The 13,681-nt window shown below is 47.8% G+C and overlaps 1 protein-coding gene across 1 annotated transcript; it reads left to right on the top strand.

The window, feature by feature from the left end:
* Positions 1-9,225: 9,225 nt before the first annotated feature.
* On the top strand, positions 9,226-10,416 carry LOC141569731 (melanoma-associated antigen B5-like). Its single transcript, XM_074324088.2, has one exon. It carries the CDS (start codon positions 9,226-9,228, stop codon positions 10,414-10,416), a length of 1,191 nt encoding a protein of 396 aa, XP_074180189.2.
* The last annotated feature ends 3,265 nt before the right edge of the window (positions 10,417-13,681 follow it).

Here is a 13,681-nt window from a genome sequence, read left to right as displayed (position 1 = left end):
TGGTTTTCCTGTTTTCTCATGAGTGACTTCTGGGTAAAGATAGAAGGATAGATAGATGATAGATACCAGATAGATACGTAGATAGATAAACACATACAAACATAGAACAATTTCAGATGTTATTTGTTTTAATAAAGGTTTAGAAGATTCAAAGTAGAAATATGAGAATGACGTGGCCGTCACATTTGTTGCTATCTAAAACGTTTGAAAGTTATAAGACAAATTGTGGTGAAGGATGGTTTACTTTTAACAGTGTTTATCTGCATTTCCTTTTTCTTCACGACTAACTTCTAAGTAAATAGATTAGATGTAGATATAGAGTATTTTATCAAATGTGATGTCTTTTAAAGAAGGTTTACAACCGTCAAAATGTGAATATGTGAATGACATGGCTATCATATTTTTTCTATGTAAAGGGTTTGAAAGTTACAGTTTTGGAATTTCTAAGACAAATTGTGGTCAACGTCGGTTTAGGTGTAAGCAGGATTTCCATGTGCATTTCCTTTTTCACCCCATGAGTAACTTCTAGGTAAAGAAAGAATGATGGTAGAGAGACAGTTGGATGGATGGATGGATGGATGGATGGATGGATGGATGGATGGATGGATGGATAGGAGATGTAGATAGATAGACAGATAGTTATACAGATATGTAGCATTTTGTCAAATGTATCTTTTAATGAAGCGTTACAACCTTCACGATATAAATATGTGAATGACATGCTCTCACATTTTTTACTATCTAAAGGTTTAAATTTTACACTTTTGGAAATTATAAGACAAATTGTGGTCAAGGACAGTTTACTTTTAAAATGGTGTTTATCTGCATTTTGTTTGTCCTCATGAGTAACTTCTAGGTAAAGATAGATTAGAGTAGATATACTAACAGACGTAGTATTTTTTTCAAATGTTATATCTTTTAATGAAGCTTTACAACCTTCAAATTATAAACATGTGAATGACGTGCCTGTCATATTTTTCCTATTTAACAGGTTTGAAAGTTACAGTTTTGGAATTTCTAAGACAAATTGTGGTCGCGGTCTGTTTAATTTTAACACAACGTTAATCTGCTTTTCCATTTTCCTAATGAGTAACCTTTAGGTAAAAAACAGCAAGACAGATAAATAGACTGATATAGATATATAGTATTGTTTTCCAATGTTGTTTCGTTTAATAGAAGGTTTAGAATGTTCAGAATATAAATATGTGAATGCTATGGATCTCACGTTTTTGCTGTTGAAAAGGTTTGAATGTTAAAGTTTTGAAATTTGTGAAGCAAATTGAAAATATTCAATATTTTGCTCATGATCGAGATAAGATAACATGACAGTGAAACAGGATTTTCATGGAGATGTAAAAGAATCCAACGATAAAATACTTGGGATCCCGAAATGAAGGAAGGAAATTAAAAAACAAAAATTTCACTGTGTTCAATTATTGGTTTGCCGTATTCCTTCTAGTCTTTATTTTTGTTATATTAAAACTACCTGGATTTGCTTAGTTTATTAAAGAAAGTTTGTTGCAGATTATTGCGTATTGTTTGATATGTACTAGATTTAAGAAAAAAAAACTGATGGGTTCTTACTATTTCGGAGATTCAAAATAAACATATAATAGCAGCTAATCGTTAAAGACCCACTGCGTCCCAATCCATATCCCAAGTCGTGTATAATACAGTATGTATATGCTTCCATTTCTACACGATAAGGCTTACCGGAGTGCCTTTACAGATGAACAACTTGCAAATGTTTCACCTTCACAAAGCTGTTAAGTGACAGCTGGGACTAGATCCCCATTTTGAATTTGTGGGAAGTTCACATTTTTCCAATCCTCCCAGCCTGAGTCTGACTATGTGTCTTTTAATTCACTATTTCCATCACAGAGCTCCAGGAATGCACGTCAGGGGACAAAAAGAAGGTCTCTGCACAGAGAGCAGGGGATTAGAATATTATAGGTAGAGCAGTAGGAATAGTAGGAATAGCAAGATGTGGGACCCTCCAGACAAATGAGAAGGATGAATAAAGAAGAAAAGAAATAACAGTCAGTGACGGTAGGATTATATACACATGCACAGCCAGTTAATCTCAAAACGGGGGTCCAAAAAATCATCCTGGGCAGCCTCCCCCTGTAAAAGTAAATCTTGCACTACAGAAGTCACATGAGAGGCCAAGTCTGGAAAGAAGGAATCGATCAGTTAGTTTTTTCTCTGACAACCCAGCACCTCGTCTGGGGTCCCTGCGTTTTGCCCCAGCCTGCCCCTGTCACATCACTTGGGATGAGGACCCAGTCTCTGCCAGGTTTATAGTAGGAAACTTCTCAATTTGGTAGGGATGTGACATTTCCCAGAAGGGAACCACCACCTCCAGAGCAGTGGGTTCCATAGGGCCTCACCCCAGCTATCAGCCCTTGAAAGACAAAAACAGTTGTGGCTATTCCCGGCTCATCCTGACCTCTGTCTTGGATGTCCCAGGAAGGCTATCTCCTAGGCCTGAGGGCTATCGCTCCAGGTAAGCAGAGGATACAGTCCCCAGATTGGCTCGCAGTCAAGGTGAAGACCTTGATTAACACAACAGAGGGGTCTGCACCTAGGCCCTCCCTCGAGGTTTGCCCTGGCAGGCCCAGGGAATGCCTGGCATGATGAGGGAACCCCTGACATCTATTTGGAGGGTTCCAAGGAGATGGGGCTTTGCTTTTCAGCTTGGCTGTCCAATTCAGCAGAGAATGACATCCCAGCGCGAGGCAGCCATCCAGGTAAAAATCCTGTATTAGGGATGAGGCAGCAAGCCACCCCAGAAGAGAGGGAAGGCACAAAGTTCCGCTTCCACAGTCGGCCCTGGACGTCCAGGTAGAGCTTTCAGACTGAGGCTACCCCTCGGTTTCTGAGGGAGGAGATGATGTGGGGGAAGTGCAACTCTTGGACCCATGGGGGAGCCCCATTCTGCCAAGGGGCTAACAGTGTCAAGGTAGTGACACTAAGTGACAAAGAGCGTACCCTTCCCAGAAATGGGGATGACCTAGAGCCCTGTCCCACTGTTGGAGACCTGGGCTCTGTAAGGTGACCAGTCACACCTCCCTCCAGGGCGTCTCCTGGACGGGAGGGACCTCATCCAGGAGTACCTCAGGTCAGCAGAGGGAGGAATTCCGGGCTGTGCCAAGAGTCAAGGTGAGGGCCTTGAAGACTGAGGGGACCAGATACCCGTTAACTGGGGGCAGCACAGATTCCTTCCACCGCTGTCAGCCTTGGGAGACCAGATGAGGCCAACTTCCCCTCTTCACAGGGGGTCAGGTTATTGTCAGCCTTTGTATGAGGGGAGAGCTACAGGTCAAGACACGGAGCATACTGAGGGAGGCCTCAGGAGGGCACTGGCCCAGAGCAGAGGGGAGCCCCCAAGTCTCACCATCTTCCAGCCCTGCGAACCCTGGGCAGGGCTAGTCGGATACGTCACCACCTCACTTCCAGCTCCAGAGACTCATTGAAGTGAAGGTGTTGGCCTGAATCTGGAGGTCTCTAGTGGGCCGAGGGAGAAATTCAGGTTCCGACCCGGGGACAACTAAGGGGGCTGCCAAATTCAGAACAGTGAGGTCCCATAGAGAGAGTCTCCCTATTGCCACTGAACTGATAGCCAGATGTGGGACCCTCCAGACTGCGGACCGACCACCTCACAGCAGTGGGGGCCCCACAGAATCCTCCGACTGTCAGCCCTGGGAGGTCCCAGGGAGAGACACCAGGAAGAGGCGCCATCAGATCCCACTGAGAGGCAACTGAGGAGTAAGGGTCTCAGTCTGAGTGGGGTGGTCCCAGTTCAGCAGAGGGAGAAATATTAACGCCCACACGTATGAGTCAAACGTCGGACACTGAGTGAGAACCTTGAGTGCTAACACCCCACGTAAGGCCTGAACCTGCTTCCCACAGTTTTCTGTTTGGGCCGTGGCCGTGTGAGGAGACGCTCACTTTCTGCTGCTTTCTCCCTAGCAAGGTGGACGCCCCGTGTCAGTCTCCTTCCTCCACGTGCTGGCATCACTTACTCTCCTGCCCACACTGGTGCCTGCTGTCCTGACCCGTGCCACCACGCCTAGGGGTCAGGAGAGTAAGCTCCACGCTCAGGACAAATGCTGTCAGGCCCAGAGTGAGACCCATGGGCCCCGGGGGTGTTCAGGTCACTTCAGCAGCAGGAGAATAGTCCCCTCGCCCTTGTCTCCTATATCTCGGGGTGCTCCCAGCTTCTGGCACTGCCCAGGACCCTCAGGGAGCCCCACTGACCACCACTGCGGCTGCAGGTGTTTCATACACGAATTCGGACAATGGTGCCAGGAGTCAAGACGAGGAAAGTAGAGGCAGCTCCCAGGTCCCGGCCCCACTGAGGGCACCTGCAAAGATCCTGTAAGCAGGAATTCAGGACGGTTGGCGCACCCCCAGCATACAAAATGAAAGAGACTGCTGTGAAGGCAGCACTGCTGAGACTCTCAAGAGAAAGCACAAGGCACACTTCCTTCAGATCCTCACGAGCGCCACTGACAGAATGAACAGGTCTGTGGCCTTGACATGCAGGAAGTCAACCCCACTGACCCCTCCGAAGACCTAGTTAGGAAAACGGACATCAGCAAAGAGAAAAGTCTCAGGGGTGACGGAGACTCACCCCTGCCCCGTCTCCTGATGAATCTCCAGGGCCTCATCTCCATGAAGGGCAACCGTGCCACCGACAGGAGATGTGGGAAGAGTTGACTACGATGGGCGTCTCTGCGGATGAGAAGCACCGCAGGTGGGGAGCCCTGGAAGCTCATTGCAGAAGATGTGCTACAGCCCAAGTACCTGGAGTCCCCCAGGTGGCCGGCAGTGATCCTCCACGCTACGGGTTCCCGTGGGGCCCAAGAGCCCTCGCTGAGACCACCAGGATGAGCGTGCTGGAGAGTTGGGACAAGATCAACGAGACCGACCCCAGTGCCTTCCCAAAGCTGTATGAGGAGGGTGGGGAGATACGGCGGAGAGAGCAGAGGTGAGAGCCGCTGTCAGGGCTGCCGACGTCGCCAAGGCCAGTGCGCGTTCCTTCCAAGGCCACCTCGCACAGCTCCCCCCACGTGTAGTGAGGTCTGGGGCAGGCCGTTCACCTCGGGGTTGAAGAGAGCCGTGAGCCTTCTAAGTAATAGAGCAAAGTATGTGCCAGCGGGACTAAAACACGTATGCTGTTTGGTTTTATCCTTTTTGAGATGAGCAGTTTTTTTAGGTCAGTATTTTGTTGTTGCTGTTTCCCTTTTTAACAGATGGCTTGTTTTGCTTCAGAATCTAGGTTTATTATTGTCATGGATGTCACATTTATTATCATTGAGGTTTAAGATGAACACTTTAGTTATTCTAAACAAATTGAAAACCTCCATATTTTCTTGACACCGATTTACTGTACCTCACGTGACCAAGGCAGTGTTGGGCTTTGGGAAACTGCCAGTCCTGGGGCGACAGTGTGGGGGAGGAGAGGTCATTTTAAGCCAGGCTGCATGGGGGCTGGATGATGCTGTGGGAGTGGTGGCAGGGGCCAGACCCTCAGATAATGGGTCTCACAGGTGAGAGACAAAGACTGGAATGGAAAGGACATCTTAACGGTTACCTTGGAGTGTGGGAGAGCAAGAGAGGAACCTCCACCCGGGGCCAGACTAGAAGGGGCCCTGTGCGCTTGCCCTGGGGCAGAGGATCACAGTGCACAAGTCCGGTGTTTTAGGCATCGGATGTCCACAGAGTCTAGAAAGGAAACGTCAATAAACCTCAAAAGATCAGGGGCTCACAAAACCACTGGGCTCAGCCCCTTCCCTTTGGAAAGTAGATCTATTAGAAGTGAAGTCAGATCAGAGGTTAAGTGTGGCTAGTGAGAGAAAGAAGAGATCGCTGTGTTTTCTCTGGTAACACAACACCTGTCGTGGGCCCTCCTCTGCCTTTGCCGCATCTTCCTCACCTCACATCACTCCTGGGGCACAAAAAGGTCTCTGCTGGGTTTGCAGTAGGGAGACTAACCAAGAACTTTCAAAGATGTACCATTTCCCAGGAAGCCTTTCATAGAAGACAGGAGTCGCGAGGAAGACCCTGATGAACGAGGACTGATGAGACACACCACTTGGTAACTGGAGCGAGACTGGCTTCTGTCTGCTCTCAGACCCAGAAGGCCTGGACAGGGCTGTCGGGCTGAGCATCCCCTCCCTTACTTTCAGGGCTCTCAGGGACATGTGAGCTTTGTTCTATATGGGTGACCTTAAGTTGGAAGAAGGAGCAGTCCCGGGGCCCGTCGTTAGTCAGGTAAGGGTCCCGAGTGAGCACTGGGGTCACACCCCTACCCTGAACAGAGAGGCCCCAAGGAGCCTGCATCCTGCTGGCACCCAGGAAGGGCACAGGGAGGACAGCCTCAAGTCAGCACCGTGGTCTGTGGCTCTGTGACCCAGGACACTACAGGGACACATTCCATGCCCTGCTAGGATTCAAGGGCAGAGCCCGGAGAGACCACAGGGCACCACAGACCCCAGGGCAGTGAGGTGGCACAGAGACTGCCCCCGCCGTCAACCCTGGGATGCCTTGGGCAGGGCTGTCAGACTGACTCGGAGAGAAGGGTGGCAGAATGGAGGGCCTTGGTCTGAGGAGAGGGTCCTCAGGTAAGCCAAGGAAGACGTCCCCGGCCCTGCCAGGAGTCCAGGTGAGGACCCTGAGTCAGGATGTAGGGAACCCTCCACCCTCAGAACTGAGAGACCACAGAGAACCCTGCCCCTGCTGGCTGCCCTGGGATACCTGGGCACTGTTGACAGGATGTGACATACTCACTTCCTCCCGTGGTGTCACAAAGGGGTGAGAGACTTACTCTAAGGGGTGTGGCCTAAGGCCCGCAGTGGGAGGATCTCTAGGCTTTCCAGAGGCCAACGTGAATACTGTGAGGACGAAGGGAACCACACAGCTCTCAGCAGTGGAAACAGGACAGAATTCTCTTCCTTACCTGGCCTCAGGAGTCCGAGACAGGTATGGTCAGAGGCGGAGATCCGCACTTCCTCCTGGGGGTCTCAGGGTGGTGCTGGCCTTAGGAGGAGGGGTAGGCCCAAGGGCTGGGGAGCAATTCTAGGCCAGAATGGGGGTGGAAGCAACCACTGAGGGACCACCACCACTAAATCGCAGGGATGACAAAGAATCTGGTCACATCCCTGGGTTCAGCCCTTGAAGACCCAGGACAGGGCTCTCCCGCTGAAGCTCCCCCAACACTTAGGTCTAGGGCAGGTGAAATCCTTAGTTTGAAGGTGGAGCCACCATTCGACTAAAGGGGTGGGCATACCAGGCCCTAAGTGGAGCCAAAGTAAGGGCCCTTATTGAGGACTGAGGACCCCAAAGTGACCGGGATAGAAAACTCCCACCAAGCAGTCAGTACTGGGGATACTTGGGCAAGGATGATATGCTGAGGGGCCTTGTGGGGACAGAGCCAGGAGTGCAGTTTCCAGGATCTCAGCCTCACATGGAAAGGTGGTGGCTCAGGTAGTAAATGGCCATCAGCTGTGGCTAGTTGGCCGTCAGCTGTAACCGGTGAGCCATCGGCCACTAATATAACTGCTGTGGCTACGCTAGCAGAAAAATGGGGGGCTAGCAAGAAGATGGTAGCTGATCTAGCAAGCACGGATTGTAGTTAGCACGGCGGATTGCAGCTAGCAAGTGAGGTTTGTTGGTTGGCAGAGAAGTGGAGTGTGGATTGCAGATTGTGTGGCTCCTGCTTCCTATGTCTCCAACCCAGCCGCCAGCGAGACTATAGTGGTGTGACACCCCTACCTATGGCTCCATGGGTGTTCCTTTTTGGCCTCACCATATCCTGTGTTCTTATGTGGGGAGTGGTACCAGTGACCCTACGACACCGTGCATGACAAATGGCCCGGAGAGAGGGTGGCAGTGCCCTGAGAACCCTGGCTGAGCCCAGGAAGTCTGGCTGTGCCCAGAGAGAGTGGCAGTGCCCTGAGAGGCCCTGGCTATGCCCAGGGAGACTGGTGGTCCCCTACGAAGCCTAGGAAGTCTGGCTGTGCCCAGAGAAAGTGGCAGTGCCCTGAGAGGCCCTGGCTGTGTCCAGGAAGGCTGGCTGTGCCCAGAGAGAGTGGCAGTGCCCTGAGAGGCCCTGGCTGTGCCTGGGTAAACTGGTGGTACCCTAAGAAGCCTAGGAAGTCTGGCTGTGCCCAGAAGGTCTGGTGGTGCCCTGAGAAACCCTGGCTGTCCCCAGGAGATTGATGGTACCCTAAGAAGCCCAGGAAGTCTGGCTGTGCCCAGAAGAGCTGGTGGTGCCCTGAGAAACCCTGGCTGTGCCCAGAGAGCATGGCTGTGTCTAGGATATTGCATTCACCTCCAGGCTCCTCGTACAGGGCCTCTAGCGAAAGATGCTTGTCACATAGATAGTGACACAAGACCCTGTAGGGGTCGAGTGTGGGGACAGAGCCAGGAGTGCAGTTTCCAGGCTCTCGGCCTCACGTGGAAAGGGCTGGCTCAGGTAGTAAATGGCCATCAATTGTGATTGGATGGCCATAAGCTGTGGCTAGTTGGCCAACAGCTGTAACCAGTGAGCCATTGGCCACTAATATAACTGCTGTGGCTATGCTAGCAGAAAAATGGGAGGCTAGCAAGAAGATGGTGGCTGAGCTAGCAAGCGCTGATTGCAGTTAGCACAGAGGATTGGGGTTGGTTGGTTGGCAGAGAAGCGGAGTATGGATTGCGGACCATGTGGCTCCTGTTTCCTGTGTCTCCAACCAGCCGCCAGCGAGACTATACTGGTATGACTCCCCTACCTATGGCTCCGTGGGTGTTCCTTTTTGGCCTCACCATGTCCTGCATTCTTATGTGGGGAGTGGGACCAGAGACCCCACATGAGACCCTGCGTGACAGGCCCCTTTACTTACTTCTTGTGGGTCCCATGACCTTTCACCAATTGAATGATGTTCTTCAATGTGAGACACGAGACTCCTAAAACTAGAAGATGGCCAGCCGCTGCTGTCCCGTCAGTATGCTAGAGTCAGAGCACACAGGATGCAGCTGAAAGGGGACAGGCCGATTAGAACAGGAGCCCTGTGGGTTTTTCAAGCAGTGCCCTTGGGGAAAACTGCAAATGTAGCCTTGCTTATAACCAAGTGGTATTTCCATGCCGAAGGTGCACACATCCTCTCAACCTTCCACCCCCAGGTACACTCATCAATGTGCTACCATCCCTCCTGACCATTGTCCTGGACCACAGTCATCATGCCTCAGAGTCAAAACAATATGCCCCGTGCCCATGAGAAATGCAACCAGGGTCGCGATGACTCCAAGAGTCACAAGACACTTCAGGCAGTATCAGTAGTGGAAGAAGAGACCCCCTGCTGCTCTTCTTCTGTTTTGGGGGGTAATCCAGTGGAAGAAGAGACCCCCTGCTGCTCTTCTTCTGTTTTGGGGGGTAATCCAGTGGAAGACGAGACCCCCTGCTGCTCTTCTTCTGTTTTGGGGGGTAATCCAGTGGAAGAAGAGACCCCCTGCTGCTCTTATTCTGTTTTGGGGGGTAATCCCCAGATTCCATCAGCTACAGAGACAAGTAGCACTTCCCAGGGCTCTTGGACAGCCTCATCTACCACCATTGCCTCTTCGGGTTCTTCTCACACCAGATCCAGTACAGATGATGAAAGCCTAGATGAAGAACATGCATGTTCCTCTGACACCTTATCTTCTGCGAACTCATGGAGTGAGATTCTCACTATGAAAGTGGAATTGGTGGAGCAATATCTTATGTACAAATATAAAATGAAGCAGCCCATTCTGAAGGAAGAGATGATCCAGATTGTAGGCAAAAATAACCGAGACGAGTTGGATGACATCCTCCAGAAAGCCTCTGATCGTATTGAGGCCGTCTTTGCAGTGGACTTGAAGGAAGTCAGCTCAAGCAACCACTCATATCGCCTTGTGAGCAAACTGAACCTCCCCAATAATGGGAGGGTGTATGCTGGCCGGGGATTACCCAAGACGGGTCTCCTCATGAATATCCTGGGACTGATCTTCATCAAAGGCAACCGGGCCAGCGAGGAGGAGATCTGGGAATTCCTGAACATGCTGGAAGTATACGCTGGGAGGAAGCACCACGTCTATGGGGAACCCAGGAATCTTATTAACACAGAGCTGGTGCAGCTACAGTATCTGGAGTACCGCCAGGTACCTGACAGCGAACCTGCATGCTACGAATTTCTGTGGGGCCCGAGAGCTCATGCTGAAACAAGCAAGATGCAAGTCCTGGAATTCTTGGCCAAGCTTAATGACACAGTCCCTAATGCTTTGTCACCTTGGTATGAAGAGGCTCTGCAAGATGAGAGAGCACGAGCCACAGAGGCAGTGAGGGCTGCCACTGGTGCCACAGCCGGACATGATATCACAACCCCAGCTTCTCCCACACCTAGTGATCTCTGAGGATTTTTATCAAGATAAAAAAAATGACAGCACAATAGGGATTTTCGTGGAAATGTGAAAGAATCCCACAGTAAAATTTTTGGGAGAATGGAATAGAAAGAAAATAATAATAAAGCATCATCAACCTTGATTTTACTGACTCAGTGTTTTGTTTCATAAATTGATGTATAACTTGGCGTATTAAAGAATATAGAAGACAGTAAAGCTTAACAAGTTAGACCTCTCACTCACTGTCTCTTCTATTCCCAAAACGTAATTCAGCATCTGCGCTTTGGAAGGCTCTGTGCTAGTAGTGGGGGTGCAGAGATAAAGACCCAGCCTCTGCCCATAGAACTTTGGAAGCTTGGAGCTTCAGTCATGTAAGGAAGATGTTGAGATCCCCTCTATGACTTACAGGAAAGCAAAAAGGATGAGTGAGACGGGAGGGGTTCCAGGTGAAAGCAGTCAAGTATAAACCCCCTGAGGCAAGGCAGTTTAAGTTTTGGAAGCTACAAGTCAGTGCCCACAATACACTTTTACATTAAACTACACGGTGGACTGTATGAGGCTATGGGACTGGTGAGCAGAGGCCAGATCCTCAGATGATGTGTCTGAGTTGAGAGAGAAAATATTTGACTGGAAAACTGCACTGTGGGGTAAGGTCCAAAATTAAGCCCCAATAATATGGGCTGCCTGGACATTTGGAGAAACCAGCAGGGCCTCACATCCCCTAAATGCAAGTTCCCATCCATAGTCTTCAGTTGCATATAAGGTCCCCTACCAAACAACCAGCTTTATAAGGGGACAAGGCACAGATCTTGCTCATTCCTAAGCAGCAGTCGTCCGTCCCCTACCAGCCTGCAGAATTTTGCAGACAATCTGATTACACGCTGCCATGGGAACTAGGGGTTAGTTTACCCTCTTGACACCAAAAAGGCCCCCTCCCAAAGACACTGTCTCTTCACTGTGTTCCCGAGTACAACCCACGTGTGGCACAGTGGGGCACGCGGTGTCCTCCCCATCCTGTGAGTACACATGGTTAATAAATGGCTGTCTACCTCATCTCTACAGTGTCCAGTGTTGTTGTGTGTGGACACCCCGTGACCACCTTCCTCACCTCATGGGGTAAACAGAAGGCCATAAAACATGCTCTTGTGAATTACGTTGGGATGGTAGATAATCCAGCAAGAAATCTCTACCTGGGGCAGTGTAGTAGTTATCGCAGGCTGCCATAATAAAATACTCCATACTGGGTGGCTTAAACAACCAAAATTCATTTTTTCACTGTTCTGGAGGCTGGAAGTCCAAGGTCGAGAACTGGCAGGGTTAATTCCCTCTGAGGCCTCTCTCCTTGGCTGGTAGACAACTACCCTCTTCACGTGGCTGTCTCATTGTGTGAGTGTGTCCCTGGTGTCTCCTTGTGTGTCGTAATCTCTTTTTATAAGGACACCACTCAGACTGCATTATGGCCCACCCTAATGGCCTCATTTTAACTTAACCATCCCTTGAAGACCTGATTTGCAAGGGGAATGGAGATAAGATACATGCTGAAGATAAAGGACTACTGTATATATGAATTTTTTTTTTACATAAACCTAAAGGTAACCACCCCTGAAAAAATCCAGAACTGAGACACATAACATAACAAAAAAAAAGAGGAAGCAGAGCAAAAATCATAGAATACCACCAAACTAAAATAAGACAGAAACAGAGTGGAAAAGAAACAATGGAGACACTGAGCTACCAGAAAACAAAAGATAGAATAGCTATAGAAAATCCTCATATATCAATAATTACCCTAAATGTAAATGGACTGAACTCACCAATAAAAAGGTACAGAGTAGCAGATTGGATCAAAAAAACAAAACACAACCATATGCTACCTTCAAGAGACACATCTCAGCTACAAGGACAAATATAGACTCAAAGTGAAAGTGGAAAACGATACTCCAAGCAAATGGTATCCAGAGAAAAGCAGTGCAGCCATACTTACATCTGATAAAATATACTTGAATATAAAAAAAGTAGTAAGATTCAAAAATGAACAATTCATAATGATAAGGGAGACAATACAAGAAGACATAACATTTATCAATATATATGCTCCTAATCAGGGAGCACCAAAATATATAAAGCAACTACTAACAGAACTATAGGGAGAAACTGACAAAAACACAATTATAGTAGGGGACCTAAATACATCATTGAGAGCTATGGATAGATCATCAAAACAATAAAATCAATAAGGAAATATCAGCCTTAAATGTAACATTAGACCAAATGGACATAATTGACATTTGCAGAGCCTTTCCTCCCAGGACACCAGATTATACATTCTCCTTTAGTGCATAAGAAACATTCTCAAGGACAGGCCATATGCTGGGACACAAAACTAGCCTCAATAAATTTAAGAAGACTGAAGTCATACCAAACACATTTTGTGACCGCAATGCTTTGAAATTAGAGATCAACCGCAAGTAGAATGTGGGACAAACCACAAATATGTGGAGATTAAACAAATGCTACTGAAAACATCTAGGTCAAAGTAGAAATAGGAGGAGTGATCAAAAGATACACAGAAACAAATTACAATAAAAATACAACATATCAAAATTTGGGGGATGCAGCCAAAGTGGTAATCAGAAGGGATTTTATATTATTACAGGTGTATCTCAAGAAACAAAAATAAATCCCACATAAACAACCTAACATTACATCTTAAAGCACTACAAAAAGAACAAATAAAACCCAAGGTTAGCAGAGGGAAAGCAATAATAAAAATTAGGGCAAAATTAAATGAAACAGAACAAAAGACAACAGAAAAAATTAATGCAACAAAGAGTGGGTTCTTTGAAGAGATTAATAAAATCAACAAACCCCAGGCTAGACTGACTAAGGGGGGGAAAAAAGACACAAATAAACAAAATCAGAAATGAAAGAGAAGTCATGACAGATGGCACAGAAATATAAACAATCATACCAGAATACTATGAAAGATTATATGCCACCCAATCAATAATCTAAAAGAAATGGACAAGTTTTTAGAAAAATATAACCTTCCTAGACTAAATCACAAAGAACTAGAAAATCTAAATAGACCAATCAACAGCAAGGAAATTGGAACAATCATCAAAAACCTCCCCAAAAGCACAAGTCCAGGACAAGATGGCTTCCCTAGTGAATTCTACCAAACATTCAAAGATGATTAAATACCTATCCTTCTCAAACTCTTCCAAAAAAATAAAGAAGAGATACTACTTTATAACATTTTATGAGACCAACATTA

Source organism: Rhinolophus sinicus, chromosome 18 (genome assembly GCF_057876585.1).
Source record: "Rhinolophus sinicus isolate RSI-liver-muscle chromosome 18, RSI-T2T, whole genome shotgun sequence".
NCBI classification, from domain to species: domain Eukaryota; kingdom Metazoa; phylum Chordata; class Mammalia; order Chiroptera; family Rhinolophidae; genus Rhinolophus; species Rhinolophus sinicus.
Note: the sequence above shows the minus strand (reverse complement) of the source record. Positions and strands in the feature narration are given on the sequence as shown.

Coding starts and splice junctions, on each gene's coding strand:
- LOC141569731 (XM_074324088.2), top strand. CDS start 9,226: ATGCCTCAGAGTCAAAACAATATGCCCCGTGCCCATGAGAAATGCAAC.